A 21,901-nucleotide genomic window follows, 5' to 3' on the forward strand; every position below is an offset into this window, starting at 1 on the left:
GGTGTTTTTTCTAGAGAAGAAACTCTCAATAACAACACTTTTCTCTGCAATTTTGTGGCTTAAGTCAGGATTGTTTCTATCTTCTACCTTTCCACTTGCAAAAACTCTCCCAAGTAGATGTTACTTGAATATATTTGCTTGTTCATCCTGCAGTGGAGCTCTTTGTCCATACAGTGCATTTATAAATGCTTCTTCTTTTTTTCTTCTTTTTATTGTACTCTTTTCTTGTAAAGAAGACCCTTATCTTGGTTAAAAATTAGAAAGTTAATACATGAGATCACTGTGGAACAGCGGAGTGTAGGACTCTCATCTCTTCTATCTCTGCTCTCAAGATCTTCTTGTTTTTTTGTTTTTTTTTTCATTTAAAACAGACTTTCTTTTTTTCAGACAGAAATAATCAGAAATAATCCAGGTAGCAGAAACTAAATATGCCTCTGAGGCTCAGCTGAAGGAACAACTTGCTAACATTCATTGCCAGAGTTTCTGTTGACTGATTTTCTTTTGACCCCTGACTTTTATATTCTTACTGAAGAGTGGCCCACTCTCTGCCTTTTCACCTAGTAAATGTTATTTCTGGTTGACAGAAAACCCAATGCATTCTGAAGGATTTGACCTGTTTGAGAAATATCCATGCTAGAAGCTGTGACACTGCATGGGTAATGGGGTGTTAATTCATGCCTTGTTATGCCTAAAGTAAAGGGAAGAATATTATGTGAAGTCATACCGTATGATCTACACCATCAGTCAAAATGGGATAATGTTCACAATATGCATAAGATGTTACAGATCACATTCCAGTTTTCAAATCATTTTGCATCACGGAAACAAATGACCTTATAAAAATTCAAAAAAGAAAAATTCCCAACTAAAATTCTGTTCTTGATAAAACCAATGCAGTGCCTGGAACTATGCTGAGATACCTGTTTTCTTGCTTTAAAAGAGCAGAGGTCAAACTCAGTGATTTCACACCAATACCACATTTTAATCACCCATTATTCACCAATTGTTTCTGTATCTCTATAGCAGCCATAAACAATGCTAGCTCCTAGCTCCTTACAGTGCTCTTCTGAAATGATTGCCACCATGGTGATGCTGCTTACAGGCAAGGCTAGGAATTCTGGTGGAGTTAGAGAAACACATTTAAAAAAAATTGAACTTGCTTTTTCTCTATCTCTCCTCACTGTGAACATCATTTGTTTTCAAAATCTGGGGAGGTACAAAGCCACATGGTGGTACCTCTGCTTCTGTCCATCTGTTTCTTACTCCCAGGGAAGATCCCTGTGATCTTAGTGAGACCAGTTGTGAAATGAGATTTTTGAGCAGGTCTGACAGAGTGAGCTGGAGATACTGCAGTGAGGAGCACAGTGATAAACGCTGTGGAAACAGCAGTGAAACTTTTACGTACAAAGGTAATCTTTATCTAAATGTTGTACTAGCAGCAGATATTTTTAAATTTGCAGTTGCTCTCCATATAAGAGGTTAAACTACTATTCTACCTTTTCAACTTCAGGCATGGCTTAGCAGCACAATGAGGTGGGGTTTTTTTTTGTTTGTTTGTTTGTTTGTTTTTTCTTTCGTTTTTTACAGGATATTTAGACAGGAGCTTTCTCCTTCTGATATTTAGTTATTGCTGAAGGTGAAATTTCTGTGAAATTTCTTATAGAAGGATTGATGGGCACATCAACATCTGCAGAAGAAATGAAGACATCAAAAAAAAAATCATGTTTCTTCATTTGTTCTTTTGTTTGTCTGCTCCATGATTATTTGAATGCAAACAAAATAGGAGCTACCAAATCTGACCAAATGAAGTCTGTCACGTTGTTCACTTCTGTCAGGTGAAAAAGGGATGCATGTAAATAAAGCATAATCAATGAACTTCCCTGAAACTATCAGCAAAGAACCAGAATCTCTCAAAAATAAGGATATCATGGCTGTATATGTCTTACTGACTTTCTGGAAGTTTGTCTACCCTTGATAAACATTAAGCCCCAGAGTATGCCAGTGGGATACAAAAAAAGGATTATCATTGTTTCCCATCTACAGATACTTGAAGGACAAACTCTACTTCTTGGCACTTCAGAAGTAAATTTCTCCTGTCCTTTTCCCTGCTGTTTCCCCAGTCTCTTTTATAGCAGCTCAGCAGAGAGCAAGATGCAGCTTTTTATATTTTAACAATGCAGCTTGTTATTATTTCTCCTTTTTCTTTTTAGTACAACTCTTTGGCTGTTTAGGTGTCAATTTCCAGGAAATGGCCAGGCTTCAGAGTATGTATTCATTAAAGGCACAATCCAGCCACCCTTTGAAGTTGATGGTACAATTCCCACCACGTGAAAGATCTATCCCACTAAGATAGTAATTGTCCAGGTAAATTGTAGGTAGACTAAAGCAAGGGAGCAGGGCACTGAAAGGCATCTCAGCAGCTTTTAACAATACCTCTCTGTGGAACTGACATTTGGAAAACAAATAGCACCTTCACAACAGCTTGCAATTAATCTTTGTGGTAGCTGCAAAACTGCCCACTTCCAATTGATGGTAGGTACCAGATGGACTTCTGAGACAAAAAATAGACATGTAGTTTTTTCTGTACAGCCTTGGCTCTTGCAAAAAGTCCAAAATCAGATATAGGAAAAACAATTTCTTTTCTTCCACATGGAGTTTAAGTGAGCTGAGTATTTTCATAACTCAGAACACTGAGTGGTGGAGGGATTGAATATCCCAGTCGGCAAAGTGGAAAACTGTTTCCAATTAAGTAGAAAAAGATAAAAAATTGAGCTCTAAAATGTATCTTATTTCCTCACATCAGCAAGATATTCCTAAGGTGCTCAGGTTCCAGATAAAAATGGCCATACATGTATTTCACAAACCAACATGAGTTAAAAAGATTCTTAATAGAACAAATGCTTGTGGTCAACTGGTAGTCATTTGTCTGAATTGATCTACCTTGCATGTGGTAGGAAGTAGAGTCAAAACTTCTGCTCTTTCACTGTTGTCTTCAGATGTCCTTTGTGCAAGTCTGTCTGAATTTTTCCAGCTAGAAGATTAACTCCCATCTTCTGTTTCAGTTCTTCTGCTATCCCTTCCATTTAAGTCACAGAGTACTTAAGCTGAAAAAGGATTTAGCTCCTGTTTAACTATATCTTTTAGCACATCACATGATGCTGAACAATTCTCTCTTCTTTTGTTGAGCGAGACTCTCTTTTAACAGCTTTCAGCAGGACTATCAGGTTTCTACTGTCAGTGTTTGAGAACAATTTTCCTTATAGTTCTTTAAAGCCAAAGTTCAACTGGATGAAAGTGGAGTTATAGGTCCAAGAGTGACCTGATACAGAGACCTATTTTTCTGTTAAACTTCAGTTATTTCTTTCCACTCTGAAAAGATACATTAAAAGAGTAATCTGTCTCTAGGACACAGAAGAGGCAGGGTTTTCTCCCTCTCTCCCTTCCTTCCTCCCTTCCTCCCTCCCTCTCTCCCTCCCTCCCTCCCTTCCTCTCATGTGGCCTGGAATAGCATATATTCAGGAAGATCCAACTCCCTTGCACCTTCCATTATGAGCAGCAGGGATAACCAAAGTCTGCAGGTGAGAGTGGCCCCAACATCTGGCAGCCCATCTGTTACCTTCAAGGTAGGATTCCCATCTTCGTAATTATATATTAGTCTGATTCTAATCTACTGCTTATATGGTTTAATCTACTGAAGCCAAAATTTGCAACCATGTGTGTCTTAGGAGAGATTTTTTTATATTTAGAATGAGAAGTTTGTCTTCCTTGATATGGATGCAGGCAACTAATTTTGCACACATCAGTGTGGAAATTCTTTACGCAGAATTTCAGGTTGCCATAACTGTGTGATTCAGATCAATTTTGGATCATAAAACTGAGTATACAGAAAAAATCACTGTTTATGGTTGGAAATCTGTACATTATTTCCTACAGAATATTTCAACTTCTTGTGGGTAAGTTGAATCACCCTCGTGTTAGGTGCCTACATGCAAACATTCCTTGGCGATTGTTTTCATGTTTTCCATTTTAACCGAAAATTTTGAATTTGAAGCTTTTCACAAAAGCTTTTTATTGGTTGCAACGCAAAGAAAAAACAAACAAAACAAAACAAAACAAAACAAAACAGGAGCAAGGGTATAGGTTGGTGCTTCTCTCATTGCTGGTTTTAATTTAAAAAATTACACTTCTTTCTGTGTGTAATGTCTGGGATCAACCCACATTCAGATGCTCTGTGCTAAGATCCAGCTCCTCAGGTTTCAATCAATATGTTACTATTTCAATTACATTATAACCTTACCTGCTGATAGGGAGTTTGTTGGTTTTACTGTATTTTCCTTTAAATTACACATGACAATTAGTTTCAGTTGTGCAGAGTTTAAATAACATGAACTTGGGCTATGAAAGTGTTGAAAGTAAACAGAAAATCACCAGAGTTTCTTGAAGACTTCAAAAATTTTCCTATCACAGATAATTAAACAGACTGCTACTTATGGCATCTCTTTTAGATAGTGGGCAATTATCCAAGGTTATTTCAATTAGAGTGCTTTAGTTATCCAATTTGTAGGCCACAAGAGAAGATATTTTGGCATCAAATGAAATAATTGCAAACATTCTGACTGTATCTCGAATACGACATCCTTTCTTGGTCCTTAATTCAAGAAAAACATCAATATATTGAGCAATTTCTGCAGAAGGTTGTCAAAACTGTCAGGAACTGGAGCATGTGCTGTGTGAGGAGAGGCTCCCAGAGCTAGGCTTGCCCAGCCTGGGATAGAGGGCTTTGGGGAAGAGCTGACAGTGGACTCCACTGCTTCTGTGGTGGCCCCCGAGGAGACAGAAGTGGGCTCTTTGCAGCAGTGCAGGTCAGGAAGGTAAAAGGCAATGAACATAAAATGAAACAGGTGAGGTTCAGTCTGAATATAAGAAGAAATTTTTCCCCCATAAGGATAGTCAAGCAGTGGCAGCCCAGAGAGGCTGAGCACTGTACATTGTCAGAGGTTTTCAGGCAACAACTGGGCAAAGCCATGAGCATCCTGTCTACCCTCAGAAATGACCTGCTGTGAGCAGGAGGCCAGATCAGAGACATTCTAAGGTCTCTCCCAGTCTGTGCCATCCTGTGATCCTTTTGTGGCAATTACAGATACAACACTTCCAGCCATCACATTCAACCTCCTGGAATTCCAGGATTATTTGGGATGTGTCAGGAGCTTATGCAGCAAAATGTTTGTTGCTCTTCTAGTAGCTGGTCTCATCTGCTTGTACAAAAGCCGCTCCTTGGCACCACACTTCAGTGACAATTTCTGTGAATCACAAGTCAGTAAAGTTGCTCTCATCTAAATCCCAGTTGCATGCTGGAACAGCAAAATAGTAAGGGTATGTGAACTAAACAGAAAAAAGTGGCAGTGCTTTGTATCCCTTCTTTCCCTGGACACAGTGAACACTTAGCTTCCTGAGTGACCTTACAGAATTTCTGAGTGGTTGATAAACTTTGTGGAACCCCTAACAGTGAGGTCAGAAAGAAGTTTTTTACTGTGGGAGTCAAAGCCCTCAGTTTGGCTGTCCCTTACTTTCAGAAGGGTGTGCTGAAAAATAAGAAATGTTTTGTGGTTAAAGACTGAGTTGAGGGAATTGAAGCACAGTTATTTAAACTTAGTCTGCCTCTAGGAAGTGACTTCATTTGAGGACAGAAGGCTAAATTCTATAAATTCTTGCCTGAGAAGGCCAAAAGATTTCTGAGAGGTAATGAAATGTGGTTGACTGAGCATGAGGCTGGAAGTCATGTCAAACTGATGAGCTTAATTGTGATCTTGCTCCCATCTCCCAGGAGACTTGGAGGAGGTCAGCTCACCTTATGGCTTCAATTTTACCTTGGCAAATTGAGGGTAATGACAATTGCCCATCGACCTTAGAGGGATAGTGAAGATGAATTGCAAAGTGTTTACTGTGCTGTGAATATGTAAAGTCTGTCATTATTTCAGATATTGGCATCATTAACTTAAATCCGTGGAGATGTGTTCTTCAGAATGAATCCCCACTGTAAATTTATCAGTGTCTTTGATGAAGGAGACGGTTTTAGAGACAAAACAGTAGGAATGGCAAACTAGCTAATGGCTTGTAAACAGCAGTCCTTTTAAAAACACATTGTTCCATCTTTCCTCTAGAAAGCAACAGCAGAAATATCTATCACCAGTGGACCTCTTTCTCTCCAGCTTTTTTTACTAAAAAAGAGTGGCATGTGGGTATGAGCTCAGGACAATAATTGCAACAGTTAGATCTCTCTATCTACTGTGGAGATTCTTTCCATACCTTTTTTTTTTTTTTTTCTCTCTATCTCTATAGCCTGGCTGCCTGTGATTGAAACATTGGAAGCATGAGCATTACCTGTGACTATGTGTAGACTACCTGGCCATGAGTGCTGGTGAATTTGCGTTTTTTGCTGTGTGAATATCTGTACCAATGATCGCAACATTTATATAGCTGGTTGCCAAAGGGATTGGATTGTCCTTGTGTGTCAGTTTTACCTGATCTTGGGCTGATGTTCAACTGGCTTCAGGGCATTTTAATTATCAGCACAGTGGTTATTGGGCTGGCCATCTCATTTGATTGCTGGCACCATTTATGTTTGTCTCAGCCTATCAGATCTTCCCCATTAACTTCTGCAATAATATTCAGACAGAAAGTCCTAGGAACTCTTCCAGCTAATCCCTATTTTGGCTGCTGACCAAATAAGGCTTTATATGACACAACTGTAATTGCTTCATTTGTACGGTATTGATCTGCCATTAGACAAAACACAAGCCAGCATTTCACTAAGGCTCAAGTAATGCAGTATTATTTATTGTTTGCATTGCAGTTGCAGCCAGAGTTGCCACCTGGGGAATGGACCCCCTGTGTTTCTCTCAGTCCCTGCTTCTAATTAAAATAATGAACTTCAAAGTTCTTGCATTATAATTAGATGAAAGCTTAAGAAACCATCTCTTAGCAGGGATCTTTCCATTTGTTGCCTTCCTCCTAATCAGTTTTTTCTGAAGAACATCAGTATGAAGTCGCAACACATGTAGCAGTACAGAAATCTCTCATGGCTCTTCCCGGTCTAAGTTTAGCTCTCATAACAGTATCTTAGCCATGCAGACATCACGAGCTAGTGTCTGCTTTTGGAAACAGTAAAAATCATGTAATTTCTTAGTATTATCAATGGCTTCTAACCTGGTGGCCATGTCATTTTAATACCTTTGTGGACACTGATGTTGGTGAATAAACTCCCTGAGAAGTAAACTTCATTTTCCTTTGCATTTTTCCCATGTCAGATTACTGTCCCCACAAGGAAAAATTACTGAACAAAAGCAGAGTGCTTGAATGGCATCATTTTCAGTACCATACAGTATGCTGACAGTATTTGGCATTACAGTCTTTTCATGCTTCTTTTTCATTGAGGTGAGACTGAAACTTGGTTAGACTTCGACAGCTGAAAGTCCAGGCAGAATGGAGAAAGACTGATGCTGACTGGAAACAGTCCCTAAGCTGACAGTAATGTAGTTTGTGAAAAAGATGTGCATGGATGCTCAGTCAGGCGCCTTTATGTGTAGCAATTCCTCCATTCCTGATAAGGAGAAAGCAAAGTATGCTGACATACAGGTGAAATTCTCTTATTTTGTTTTGTAGAAATTTTATTTCAAAAAAAAACCTACATTAAGCAAATAATATTCTGACTTAGGTAGTAGCAGTCAATACTAGTGATGCACCAGTCACTAGTATAAGTTATTTAAATTTTCAAATTCAGTGTGGAGGAAATAACAATAAATAAATAAGCTGTCAGTAGTAATAGTAACCATTACTAGTAACCATTGTCTATCTAAACCAAGTTACTGAAGACAGCCATATTTTACTGGACGAAATGTTCATAAAAAGTAAAGATTAGCATTGCAAAGGTATTTTTGAAAAAGGAAATACAATATTATTTGAGCCTTTCTTAAAGAAAATTGTCTCTCTCCCTGCTGAAGTCACGACGCTTGCGGATAATTTATCTTATTAATATAGCTGAAATTCTATAGGTGGTATTTTAAACAACACAGACATGGAAAAGGGAGACAGCATGCCACAAGTGAAAGATTAATTATTTCATCATCTTATGTGCCCCTGAAATAAGCAGTGTTATCTTGTGTTGTTAGGTTTTCTCAATCTACTCATATGTTGTAAGGGTTGCATCTGAAAAGTCCTTGATATTTTCTAGTGAAAGCTTATTTTATTGTATAAACTCTGCTGCAATCAAGGCAGATGGAAGATTACAATTTCTTAATCTTAAACATCTCTGACATCTTAAAGTAATCAGGTGTTGTTTTGAGGTCTTGCTGCTTGCAAGGAAGGAAATGCATCATAAGGAATAGGATAACAGGAAAATATCATGTAAAATTAAGTATAGTCCCTCTTAGTCATATTGCCATTCTATATTTATTAAGATTCAGCCTAGTGTAAGTGACAAGTTGCAGAAGTCTGATATTGCCAATTTTAGACCAGTTTCCAAAAATTCCAGAGAAGCTCAATAGTAATGCATAAAGAAAGATTTGAGGTTTATTATATTACTTGCCTTTCTATCCAGAAAACATAGCATCATATAGCACATTGAGAAATGATGGTGTATAGAATCAGAAAAACTCATTTTCACAGTGAGTCCCACAGAATATTTTACTTTCTACGGTTCTTAGTGAGTCAGCAGTGAGCCCTGGCTTTCTGGAGGTCACATATGTGACCTCCACTTCTGAGGACAGATGATTCAGCCCAGGGCTAGGTCTTACCACAGATGAAAGCTGTGAAATTCTCAGTTGAGGGCACAATATTTCTGCCACTGCTGGGACATGTTGATGGAGTGAAAAATTAAAAGCTGCTGAAATGGCAGCCATGCACTTTGTGCTGGAAGTCTTTGATATACCCAAGTCTTCCTCTTTGCTGGGTGGCCAGTGTGTGATATTAATAGGCAGTATTAATCCAACCGTGATATCAAACATATTGAGATGGATATAGAGGAGAAACAACTTTCTGGAGTGTAAGAAACTGTATCCTATTTCTCTTCAGTAAGCATCGAACTGCCTGCAAAGGAGACACATTTTTCCTGGTCTCAGCCTCAATGAAAATATTCACTCCAGGACATTCAGAAACATAAACTTAGAATGTCTTATAAATATAGCAAAGATATTATGTAAAATTTACTGGGCAACATCAGTAATGTTGAATAATGTTTTCAGTCCTGCAGAAAACAAGCCATCCACTCAAAAAAAAAACCAAATAGTAATTTGTGCAGACAGTAAACTGCAGCATTTGGCTTTTTGTTGCAGAAAGAGTAGCATAAGCAGTCTGGATGAAATACGCCTGGATAACACAATGTAGTGTCACTTAGGCCTGCACTGATGCAGTCCAGGGAGGACGTGAGATGTGGTAAAGGGTCATTGCTGTGCCCTCACCACAAACCCTTACTCCCCGTCACTTATTTGCATCCTGTGCTCCTGCCACAGATTCCGTACCCATTCTCACCAATGCTGCTATTTTCTCTCAGCTGAACACCTCTAAATGTAAGTTACTGGAGAGTCAGGTGAAGCAGCATCCAAAAACCCCACTGTGTCAAGACTGAGCAGAGATCTGCTTCACCTATGGTGTGAAAAGGTACAAGGCTTTGTGCTGACCATACCAGAAATGAGTTTTATTCTGAAGGAGTTAGGTAAATATATTATTTTAAAATGCTCGTTTTAAACATTCCCAATTTGAAAATATTTTGATTGCTTTCAGCACTGTAGGATGAATAAACAAAGGCCCAAGATTCCCAGCGTTTCAGAATTGAGAAGGTTTCAGCAATGGGATAAAGGTATGCTCTGAGCAATTCCTAGCCATGCGGAAACTGAGTTATACCAATGCTAAGACACTTTTGAAAAATCCCACTTGAGCTTTTAAAATGTATTTTGAGTTGCAGGTGTTGGCTGCAGCAGCCTATTCACACAATCCTGCTTATGCTGAAACCAGCAAGAAAAACTGCACTTTGAAAAGGGGTGTTTTTCCATGTGAACAGGATTACATTGTTGTTAGCCAAAATTAAGATAGCTCCGCGTTGAGATAAGCTAGTGTTTCTGCATCTGCTGAACCAATATGAGGAGTTACCCTAGGGACAATTTTACTTGTTTATATTTACTGTATAAACCAGAGAAACAAGCTGAGTTGCCTTCCCAGATCAACTGCTGTTGTTTTCACTCAAGCAAAATATACATTTAATTGTTTGTGCCAAGAAACATTTGCATACTCTAATTGCAGTATCTCACTGCAAAACAGCTTTTGATTTATATAAATATTTTAAGCTACAGTCATCAGACCTCTAGCTGGAGTAAATTGTCAGAACTTCTTTGAATTCTAAGTGGCTATGGCAATTTTTAGCAGCAGTGGGTCTCCCATTAATTGGATCTCCTGCTGATCCTCAAGGTGTCACAGTTTGGTTAATATTTGTCTACAAAGCTCAGTTGAAGTAACTGAGCTGCATACTTAGGATATGCATGGAAGCTGTAAATACTCAGTGCCCCTGGAAATTAACCACCTTATTTGGATGTCTAAAAAAAGAGCGATGTACTTATTTTAATCAGCTACAACAGGAAATCTTTGAACTCTGCTTTAAATTTTTCATCTCTATAAAAGAAAAGCAATAAATATGGACTCTTGTAAAGATACTTTATTTCTAGTATTTGTAGAATGTTTTTAGGTATTCTTCTGGTAGAGGTGACTTAAATGTAATTTAACAGGTGATTTTTAAATAACGTATAAATGATAATTGCTAACACAGTCTGATGCCAAGGAGACCCAGGTTGCCCATAAGTTTTCAGCAAGAGGTAGCTTTCTACAGACCAGACAGATCCCTGGGGACTGTCCTGATGTGTGCTCAGCCGGGCAATCACCCGGGGTGGCAGGTCATGTCTCTGCTCTGAGAAGTATGTATACAGCAGTGGAGGATCTTGGCAGGATAGCCTGTATAGACTTAATGCAGTAGAGTTAATATCATTGTGAAAGTCCTCAACTTGAATACTAGTCATTCTATATTTAATAGAAATGATGGATGAGCTATCAGAACAAGTGCCAAGGGCTCCATGTTGTTTGCACTAATAGATACACATGAAACTGTTTGGTGCTGTGCTTCATTTTATTCATTTAAATAGTATCGCAGCATGCAAACCTTCATCAATTCTAGTACAAAAATTATTCCCATAAATTTTTGAATGTGTTTAAAAAGCATGATTTCAAAGTTGGTCCTTTGTCTTTAAAATTTCAGTTGTTTTTCTTGTAAAAATGTACTTGCACTTAGCTTCCTTTTTTAATATTTGCATTATTGATTGATCCTTCAGGCCTTTTGAGTATGGAATGATGTAAGCTTTGGCTACATCTTTCTCATTAACAGAGTGCTTGTTTCATTTCTAATTTATTAAGCACATTCAGCCATCCCCATGCAGCTTTACACTTAATTTCTCTTGATGAGTTGTCAAATGCCTTTCAACTGTGCTGTATTTGTGTAGTGTTATGATCTGCCATCAGCACTTTTCAAAACACGGTTAAAATAAACAGCTCAGAAGACAAGGCAGGCTTTCCTCTTTTTGCTTATAAGGTTGCATTTTAATTTTTTCCCATTTGAAATGATCTGAACAGCTGATACAAACAGGCTGTATGAACACATCCTGTGTGTCACCAGGCAGGCCTGAGCCAGGCCCTCAGCTGCAGCCAGGCAGTGCTGAGTGAGCCTGCTGGGTCCCTCTCTTCCCAGCCACCTGGGTGGAGGAATAACTGTGCCTTGTGTCACCAAAATAGGGTCACTGGTCTTCAGGAGAGAGTAACTATGACATACAGTGCAGAAATACTGTCACTGGACTTCACAGGGCGTGCTCCGTTGTGTCCTGAGGGAAGGTCTCTCCAGTCAGGGGGGCTGAGCAGTTTGGTTGTGTCAGCAAGCAGAACAGCACAAAATTCAGAGGAGAGGTTGTCTTGCTGGAGAGGTTTCAGTGGTGGTCAGCACATCTCTGGATTCAACATGATATCCTTTTGATAAAGGAAAACCTTTATTTTGGTGAATTTCTCTTCCAGGTGTACCACCACATCCATGGCTTTGCTTCCCATTGTGCAGTAGTTTCTTGGTCCTCACTTCTAGCCTGTCACTACTTACATAGGAATGACAAACTAGTCAAGTATTTCACTGGAATGAAAAGCAGAACCTTGTATTTTGCCAGTTCATCCATACCTTGTATCTAACCCCTCTACTGTTCTTTGATAATTTAAAATTGATATTATTTTTTTGAAATTTGCTGTGCATTTAAAGAATCTAAGGTTAGAGAGAGGTGGCATCCCTCTGCATTGTGTCACTACTAAGCAGCTAAGTGATTTCTAAGGTTTTCTGATCCCTCTGAGAAATATTTGAGAAAAGGCTTTTACATGATCAGGTTCTGTGCTTCTGCCTCAGTGCTCTGTTGTAATGCCACCAGCAGTGCTGGGATGATACAGTGTGCAGTGCAGCTGAAGGTTAAGCAAAGAGGGCTCTGTGTGTGTAGAATCTCCTCAGTGAGTCATGTTGTTTTTACACTTCCTGCTTGTTCATTATTTCAAGTGAAATACCACCCCAGAATAATGCTAAATGGTGAAACAGCAGTGCCACCATCTGTGAAGGTAAAGTCAGAATTTCTCCAAGAGTCCGCCCAGCACTCAGGGAAATATTTTGGCATCTAATGTGGCAGTTACACAGGATTTATGAGTCTGGGTTCAGAAAAGGGATTCAGGAAAATGTCAAACCTGTTAAAATAGCTAAGACATTTAAGTTTCCCAGGCAAAACTCTACCGGTTGCTTAAAAAATTGCTATTAAATGCTCCCAGCAGAGATCCTGCCTTTGTTGTAATGAGTACCTTGGGACCTGTATGTGACTTTAGGCCTTTTATTATTCAAAAATTGGTATCCTGTGACCTGGCTTCATGGAGAAAGTCTGTTTGCTAAATGTGCTCTGGCCACGGCTGGCTCTCCAAATGGCTTCTGCAGGTGGTGTTGAGTAGTGCGAAGAGATGTGCTTTCCAGCCAACCCATAAACACTGTGCTTCTGGGAATTTGGGGAGCAGCTGTAGCTGAGACCGTGGATACTAGTTCAAGTCTAATCAAGCTGGAGAGACTTTTTCTACCTCAGAAGAACATCTCAGAGCACAACATGTTGGTGCTCTGAGCGTCAGACTGTTGAAAACAGACTTTGCCTTAACATGAAGGATGGGTTTAATGTGTTCATTTCGGGTTCCTTCTGATGCCCAGTTGTAGTACAGAAATAGATACTTCAAGCAGTGCACTGGGCAGCATTTGGTGCCCTCTCCTGTGCTGTTCCCCCATAGCTGTCTCAAATTTTCAGCAGTGCCTGCTCCTGATTCAGAAAGTGTAGTGATAAGATGATGATAGGATGAGGGGGAGCAGTTTTAAACTAAAAGAGGGGAGATCTACATTAGATATTAGGAAAAAATAGGGCAGTGGGGCACTAGCACAGGCTGCTCAGAGAAATTGTGGATGTCCCATGCCTGAAAGTGTTCAGACCATGCTGCATGGGGCCCCTAGATAGCCTGATCTAGTGTGTGGCAGTCCTGCCCACATCAGGGAATTGGAACTGAATGATCTTACCACGCAAGCCATCCTGCGCTTTTCTGCTGCTTGTTGTGGTCCCCAGCTCAGGTCTTTGCCTCATTCACTCATGGGGTAGGGACCTTTATGTCTCTATATGGATCCCTTCTCCAGCTGAGCATGTAATTACTGGTTACCACAGTACTGTGTGCCAGAGTGTTTGTACATAATGCCTACCTGACTGCTCTGTAAAGACTGAAGTCCAACAGATGGGCATTCTGTTAACTGTAGTGACCAAGCTCACTGGAAGCTCTACTAGCTTCCCAGGGCTTTGCGTAAGCACCATGCTGTTGTTCTTTTGGGTAGCAGAGAAGTTCTCTCTGACCAGTTTCATAGATGTTGCTTTGGAAATGGATGTGTAGGTGCACTGTCACCTTTCTGTGCAAGTTTATCTTGTGCTAACTATGAAAAGTCTATCCTCAGGTGGCACAAATAGGTTCTTCAAAACAAGTGACGCTGATTAGCATTTTAAACAGCTTCTAACTATTTATTTATGAGGTAGGGAAAAGTGCTTTTAATGGAGTGAGAATGATTTAATTCTCATCAAGTTTTTCATACTTTAAATCAGTAGGCATTTTACATAAAAGCTGTGATCCTTACACTGAAATCATTGTCCATGCACTCATGTAAAAGTGAAGAGAGGAATCACTGTAATACAGAGGGCTGCAGTCTGGGCTGAATTAGTGTGATGTGTGTATAAGGACTCTGTTTTCTTCTGAGTAATAGAAAATGCAGGATTGTTCAGTGACAGCAGGGATTAAGAGTCACTTATTAAAGCACTTGCTGGCTTTCTACTGTTAAACTCTTACTCTTGCAGAGCTTTCAATTCCTGTATTGATACACAAATTGTTCTTTAATGGCAGTTTTGCCTAAGTGTCGAATTGAGGATTCAGCTCTACTTTTTAACGATGAAAGAACATAATTTAAAGAACAACATTTCTGCCACAGATAGTCAAGTCTCAAAATGTCTTCCTCTGTGGCAAAATGCAGCACTATTGAGGAAGATCATGAGTGATCTAGCCTCACTCTGAGGTCTAAGGTATATAATTTTCAATGTTATCACCACTGCACTTACCAGGATCTCAATTAGAGCATTTATATGCGGGATACAGCATTGTTCTCTGTGTTTTGCTGACCAGAAGGAAATTGTTTCCACATATTGAGGTGGACCTGGATAACAAAGCAACAGAGAAAGCGGTGTGAAACTAACCCGTTTTTACATGGCCTAATAGACATGATGAGGACAATAATACGTTACATTTACAAACAATACCGTTTAATTTCAGAGCAATTATTGCGGCTAAATCCACATTTACGTCGTCATCCTTTTTATTTCCATTTCTCTATTGTGCTGTGAAACTGTCTATGGATATGGCTAATAACCCAACTAAATAACCCTCTCATGAATGGGTTTTATTTATTTATTATTCTAGAATTACTATCAACCAGCTGCAGCGTCTCTAAAACACTGTGGAAAAATTTTCCTTGATAATCTTCAATGTTTTGAAAGAAAAATTCAAACATTTGGCAAGCTCTCCCCCTCCAACACTGAAAATAAGCACGAACACTTACATTATTGTAGGATACGAATCTCATCTGCACGTTCATGCATTTCTCTGATTAGATGACAGAGTGTTTGGCTACCTTAAGAGAACTGTAGTTACTCCCGACATTTATTCACGTGTCATTGAACTTCTTCACTTTGACAGGGCACTAGGCAGAAGTCGGTGCTAATTTGCCTAGAATTTTTTTATTCATCTTTAAACAGCCACGTAAAAGGCTGAAGTAGGCATTAACTTGAAAAGCTTGAAAAACTCTAAAGATATTTACAATGTTGAAAAAAAATTTCTACGTTTTTAGGCAACTCGAGATAAGATGAACATTGAATAAAAACTTCCATAAATTCTACGAAAGCATAAGAACTTTGTCTAATTCAATGAGATTTAGTGTTCTTACTTAAAATGTAGCTTAGAGGAAATAATATGAAAATGCTTTTACAGATAGACTGACATGACTTTAAGTCTGTTTGAAAACAGGACTGTGCTGAACTGACTCATGGAATGGAGCATTAGTGATGTTCCTTGAGATGCATTTTATCCTTCACAGGAGTGATCACTCCTGCCTACATCTCTATTACTTTCAAGGGGGCTATTTATATTATTGCTACCCAGTGTGACAATTAGACACAACAGCATTAAATTAGACCTTGGTCTGGTTTTCCTCAAAAAAGCAGGAGTTTTGACACTGATTCTGTAGACAGCTCAAGCTATGAATTGAAGCCATTTTCTGAATGAGTAGTGTTGATCATAGTCAAAGAAACAGTGTTTCTAGGATAATTTTCATTTATTGCTCAGTCCTAAAATTCTTTCAAAAGTGAAGATTACATTTAGTATATTAGAAAGGGGGATATTAAGTGGCAGGGCTGGCCACACTGCTATCTTTCTGAAGGGGGCAAAGAGGCAAAAAGTCTTAAGTTCCATAACTAGAAGCTGAGTAGAAAAAAATCTGTAGTAAATCTGTATAACTGACACAAAAGCAATTGCTTCTGAGAACAAAAGGGACAAATGAACAACTTCATTCCAATTTTGTTATTTCTCTTCTCTCTCTGGAGTGCAAACCATAATTAGAGCACTTGTACAAAATCACTTTTGTCAGCTTGGCTGTTAAATTCCTCTGAAAGCTTTATCCACAAAGAGCACTCTGATGCTAGTCCTGCAACAGCCTAGACTTGCACTTGCAGGGACAAACAATTACTTTATCTGTATGAAAATCTCTTATAAATGCACTCTCAGTGATACTAGGTAAGGTTAGTTCTACAGAAAGCTGTTTCCAGACTTGCTGATCTGTGGAGACCTGTCTTAGTTCCAGCAGGAGCTGTATGAAAAGCTGTTACCAGGCAGTGGAGGTATGTCTTAAAGTTGACACTGCTCCCACAAGCAGAGTCAGTGATGGCAAGGAATGCTCCACTCCATGAGCTGTGAATTACCACAGTCTATACATTCATGCCAAGAATAACACTCCTAATGAGGGAGATAAAATTTTCTACTCTAACACCAGAAGGGATCTTCATGGACAAGAGACTAGCCATCTCCAGTGAGGGTGAATTACAATCCCCATTTGCTTCTGGTACCATAATATCTGCTGGATGCCTGTCATCAAAAGGATCTCTCTTCCCAAACACTTCTGCAAGTGTTCTGAAGGTGTTGTATCCTCTCATAATTGGTGAAAACAAGATGTCATTGAGATACATTGCTTGCTTGACAGGCAGATCTTGGCAGTACTAAGCAGCTTCTAAGAGAGAAACTCCATGTTTCTCAGTATCTCTTGTCCCCAAAGAAAAGTATTTAAGCTACCAGAACAGATACTTCTCTCCTATTAGAGATTTGTTGTGCCTCAAAGCTATGATGCCATTGTTCCATGTCTCTACACGTCCATAGGCAAGCCTGGGCAGACATGCATGAGAAGCAACGCACATGTCTGATAGTCATAGGAGCACTACGGATGCTTGAAAAGGGAATAGAGACATTATTATGAATTACTGATAAATACTGATGTAGTTGTGTGCCATTAGGATATGACTGTTGAGGTTGTTAGTAACAATGATAGGAAGTCATACTCTTAAACAAGTGCCAAACTTTCTCAGGAAATGTGTAAGCTCCCTGACAGATTAGTTGTCAACTGATTTTAAAATGACATACAGGGACTGTAACTCCTCTACTAAATCTAGGTGCCTCACTGGGTTTGCACGGTGGGTCTGCCCTCTGCCATCCAGTTCAGAGTTCTTTGGGTACCAAGAGGAAAACCTCAAATCATGGGCAGAAGCACTGCCATCCTAGGAACATGTTCCTCTTTTGCCTGAGTTTCCATACAGTCCTGACAGCCTGAATTTCACGTCAAATAGAAACGGTGCTTCTCGTTAGCCTTCATGCTGGAGAGGGCTCAAAGCCTGGGCAGACCCAAAGTGGTGCTTCTCTCACCTGGAGGAAGAGCACTAAACTTGAGATGGAGGACTCTGTGTCATGGAGCCCCTTTTGGCCTGTGTGCCTGTGCCACTGTGCTGAAGTAATAGAGGAATCACATTCCATGCAGTGACACTGCAGTGCTTGTAGACTCTTCAGGGAGAAGTCACCAGCACATCCCAAACACCCACTTGTGTCTCAGCACCTAACTGGGCTCAGTGTGGGCTTCCTAGTGCTTGTGTTTCTGCCTAGGTGTCCTGTCTCCAGGTGTCCCCATGGGGATATCCTCCATCTCCACCTTCCTCCCCAGCACCAGTGCTGAAGGAGTGAAGCTGCTCTCCCAGGGAACAGGAAGTCCCTGGGACAAGGCTGGACCTGGGGTCTTGCATTTCAGCTAAGCCTCTACTGTGCAAAGGTAATGGGACTGCTCTTCAACCTGCATGCAGTTAAATGGCCTTAGAATGTTCTTACTGAAACTTCAGACAGTATTAAACACATTCAAATAGGAAACCTCCATGTTTCTCAACTTCTTGTCCCTGAGGAGCAATAGTTAAGCTACCAGGACAAATACTTGTCTCCCATTGGAGATGTATGCTGTCTCAAGGATGTGACACCATTGTTCCCAGGCACTTTTCCTATCATTTACTACTGCCAGCAGCCAGCACACACGCTGCTAACTGGGTTCAGTGTCACCTCATCCTCTGGAGCTCCAGACCAGAGCCAGGATCCCCAGAGCCATGTGGAATCACACTACTTACTCTATGTCAAACCTGTAAGTGGTGTAGCAACTGGCAGGACCTGGCCTAAGCTAGCTTGATCTGGCCTGTGTAGGACATGGGAATGAATTTTTCCCATCTGATTGAGAAATCAACCCAGGCCCACGCTAAGTACATTTTCTAAACATAGATTCAAATAAATCTCTGTAAATGGTTTGTAATTTCAGACAGAGTTTTATCATCATTTTAGCAAAAAACTCTTTTAGTTGGTTGATAGAATTTTGTTGTTAAAATTCAAGCCACTCTGAAAATCTTTTCTATACAGGAAATACATTTTTCATATTTGAAGGTAACTACAATTATGTATGCTGCAAAGGGCTTTGAAATATGGAAATGAGAGGTTTATTTAGTGTGTGGATCAAGCTTATGAACAGCTTAAGTCCTCATTCCTTCTAACATCTTAACAGCTGTGCAGTTTCTTACAAAATATGTTTTATCGTTTCAAGAAATGCTGTTAACCTCGCAGTTTTAAAACTGAATGAACAAGGCCTCTTGGACAAATTGAAAAACAAATGGTGGTACGACAAAGGAGAATGTGGCAGCGGGGGAGGTGACTCCAAGGTTAGCCTCAATGTCACCAAAAGCGGGTAAACAGTATGTGAAGTAATTGGTGCATCTGCTGGGGTTTAACCTGCACTGAAATAGCTTCTCCACTATCACCGCACTGCCGGCACCTGCAGTTGAAATCTAGGTGTATGCAATTACTGTCAAAGCAAAAATATTTGCATGTGTTTAAGCATCCCAAAGGGAACTCTTAAAACACTCCCTGCTATGAGATCTATTGCCAGTTTTCAGAAATCTGCACCTTTCGAGATCATGATGAGCCTTTTCAGAGCTTTCTCTTGCGAACAAGCAGCTTGAAACCCTCAGGAGCAAACACCAGTTCAGGCTTATTTTCCACTTACATTATACTCCCCGAAATCATTTTCGGTGACAGTAAAGGAAAAGGATGCAAATCAGCGTGACTGCCTCCTAGCAGGAATTTAGTGCAGGGCCCATACTCACACAAACAAAACTGGTACCAATTGTGATTTTCTCATGAGCAGCCAAAGTGGGTGGGCAAAGTTTGACTGAAATATCTTTGCATGGACGTTTTTACGATATCTTACCAGCAAACAGAAATGCATAGTTGTTCCCTTGACAGAATTCACTAGGCAGAAACTTCCCAGAATTTAAAGCTGCTGTGGCATTCACAGCCTTTCACCACTTCTGAATTTTAGGCTGAGTTAATGACATCTTATTCTTTGTTCATTTCTAAATCTTCCACATGGCCAGTGTACTGTGTCACGGCCTCATCACAGCTCCCTTTTGGGCTGTGAAACTGGAAGATGTGGTAGTAGGGGAGGATGAAGATACTGACAATTCCCCTTCAGTGCCAGGCAGCATGTGTTAATACTTATGTGCTTGTGTGTGAACAATATATAAGAGAACACTGCACAAGGTAACGGTGCAGGCACAGAGCTAGTCAGACACAGATTATTAAATTTGACAGATTTGTCATACACAGTTTATATAGCTTCCTTTACAGTTGCACACATATATTTTTTCTATTTTCTCTCCTCCTTCAGTCCCCTTGCTCTTTCATGCTGTGTCCTGGCCTCAGGGACCATCCCTTGGGCTGCGCTGCACTCACCCAGAACTGCTGTCCTAATCCTCTTCACTTTACCTTCAGTCCTGCTGCTCTACCTATTTTTTCCCACCGCTCTGCTTGCCAGCAGTCACAGTTTCAAAAATGGTCTCTATTTTCTGTTCCAAAGTGCATAGGCATATTAGACTCGATAGCACTTATGTGCAAGTGGAGCAGACACCAATGTCTTTTAAGAAGGCTGACGTGAACCATGAATCTCCCATGTTGCTACTATTACAAACTCCACCCTACCCTGAATTTTTGTACTGTTGGTAGTGGAGGAGGCATTTAATTCTTTAAAAAGTCACAGGCAAGGAGTCTTGTAATTTAGATATCTCAATTTTCTTAAAAATACACTCCTCACAAATCTAGTGTGGTTGAAATATGAGGTTAAAGTTAGGTAGCAAACCAAAGATTTATACTTACTGGTGGCTTGAGTCACAAAGCAGCTCAAGAGGAGTAGCAGGGCTGGACCAGGGAATGTGTTTGCAAGATTTTGGAGGAGCACATTTGTGATGGTGATTGACAGAAGAAAGAATCATGATGTGATGGTGAGTGACAGAAGAAAGAAACAAAGAAAAAGAAAAAAGAAAAGACAGATTGCAGTTCATGGAGAACCTAGGAGGATCTGTGAATGCTGGTGAGAGTTAGGAATGCATTGCCAATGAAAATAGGTGACATAGGAGGGACTCTACGATGGAGTAGAAAATATAGTGGGCAAGACATTGCTAGATAAGACTGAGGAACATGATGGAGCTCAATCTGTGGTCCTAGGACTACAGGCAGCCTGCCAGGAGCAATGTCTTTTTTTCCTATGCGCAAAGGGAAGAGTAGCCTGATCTGTGCATAAGGATTGTATTTGTTGAGAGGAAGCCCAGTGATTTTGAACTACCATGTGCCTACAGAACCCTTGCTCAGGAGGAACGGATACATCATGGAGATGAGTATACATTACTTGGCTCTTCAAATTCTGCATTACAGCAATATCTGATCTTGTTTTTAAACTACATATACTCTGACACCCAAAACTTTTGGTCAGCCATTTATCATCTACAAAATTCATTCCCATCTTCATGACAGTCTTGTAGAATCTGATCGATTAAAGTAAATCAGATTCTTTCAGTTGAATTAACGGGGCTCTAAATATTTTAATTTGATACGCTATCACTTGATTGTTAGTGGAATAAACAGAACACTGAGCTCTGTTGCAAAGCTGACAACTGCTATGGGGTTCTGAACCTAACCAATGCTAGTTTTCCAGGATTTAGAAAGATCAAAATTTGAGCTCTTTTAGCAGCTCTTGCCCAAATTACAGGGCTTCCTATTGTAACGATGAACAATAAGAACATTCTTTTTGTACTGAAATCAACAGAGCACCTAGCTCTTAATTGGTCAGCCATGCTGTTATTTTCTGAGATTGATTGGAGTGTGTAAACCCAGAATAACCTTCTCCATTGTAATAGATTTCAGAAATCAGGGAGTTTCATGAGAGTTCTAAAGGTTTGTGTTACTCTGCAAACCAAGATTTCTCCTACTACCACTCTGTGCTCTTAAAAGCTCATCTGTAAGCTCTCCTGTCATTGTTCCCCTTAAGTAACAATCTTCCAAAATTCAGAAAGCGGTTCATAATGTGGACCACAATTTCTGCTTTCCCTCAGAAGACTGTTACCAGCTAGGTAGCTGGCACTGCCTTCCCCCGTAGCTTGGTGACCTTAGAAGAAGTTATATTTGAGGGGAAGGCTGAGATCCAACAGTCATTTGAGTGCTTCTGAAAATACTACTTCTAATCTCATCTGCATGCCAGCATCAAATCCATTCGGTCCACGGAGAGCTGTTTAAACCCAATTCTGCCTTTATATTCCATAGTTTTTATAAAGCTCAG

General features: G+C 39.9%; 1 protein-coding gene across 4 annotated transcripts in view; it reads left to right on the forward strand.

Moving 5' to 3' along the window:
• The window catches only part of GRIA4 (glutamate ionotropic receptor AMPA type subunit 4), a 226,125-nt gene that overhangs the window by 190,260 nt on the left and 13,964 nt on the right, over nucleotides 1-21,901 (forward strand). For 2 of the 4 annotated variants that reach the window (XM_065730040.1, XM_065730042.1), the window contains exon 14: nucleotides 18,839-18,953. The exons of the other annotated variants lie outside the window; for them this stretch is intronic. In XM_065730040.1, coding sequence (XP_065586112.1) covers nucleotides 18,839-18,953 — 115 coding nt within the window. The remainder of the gene's footprint in view (nucleotides 1-18,838; nucleotides 18,954-21,901) is intronic. 4 annotated transcript variants of the gene reach the window in all.

Source organism: Cyrtonyx montezumae, unplaced genomic scaffold (assembly GCF_038088225.1).
Source record: "Cyrtonyx montezumae isolate F1298 unplaced genomic scaffold, pur_monq_1.0 scaffold_12, whole genome shotgun sequence".
Lineage (NCBI taxonomy): Eukaryota > Metazoa > Chordata > Aves > Galliformes > Odontophoridae > Cyrtonyx > Cyrtonyx montezumae.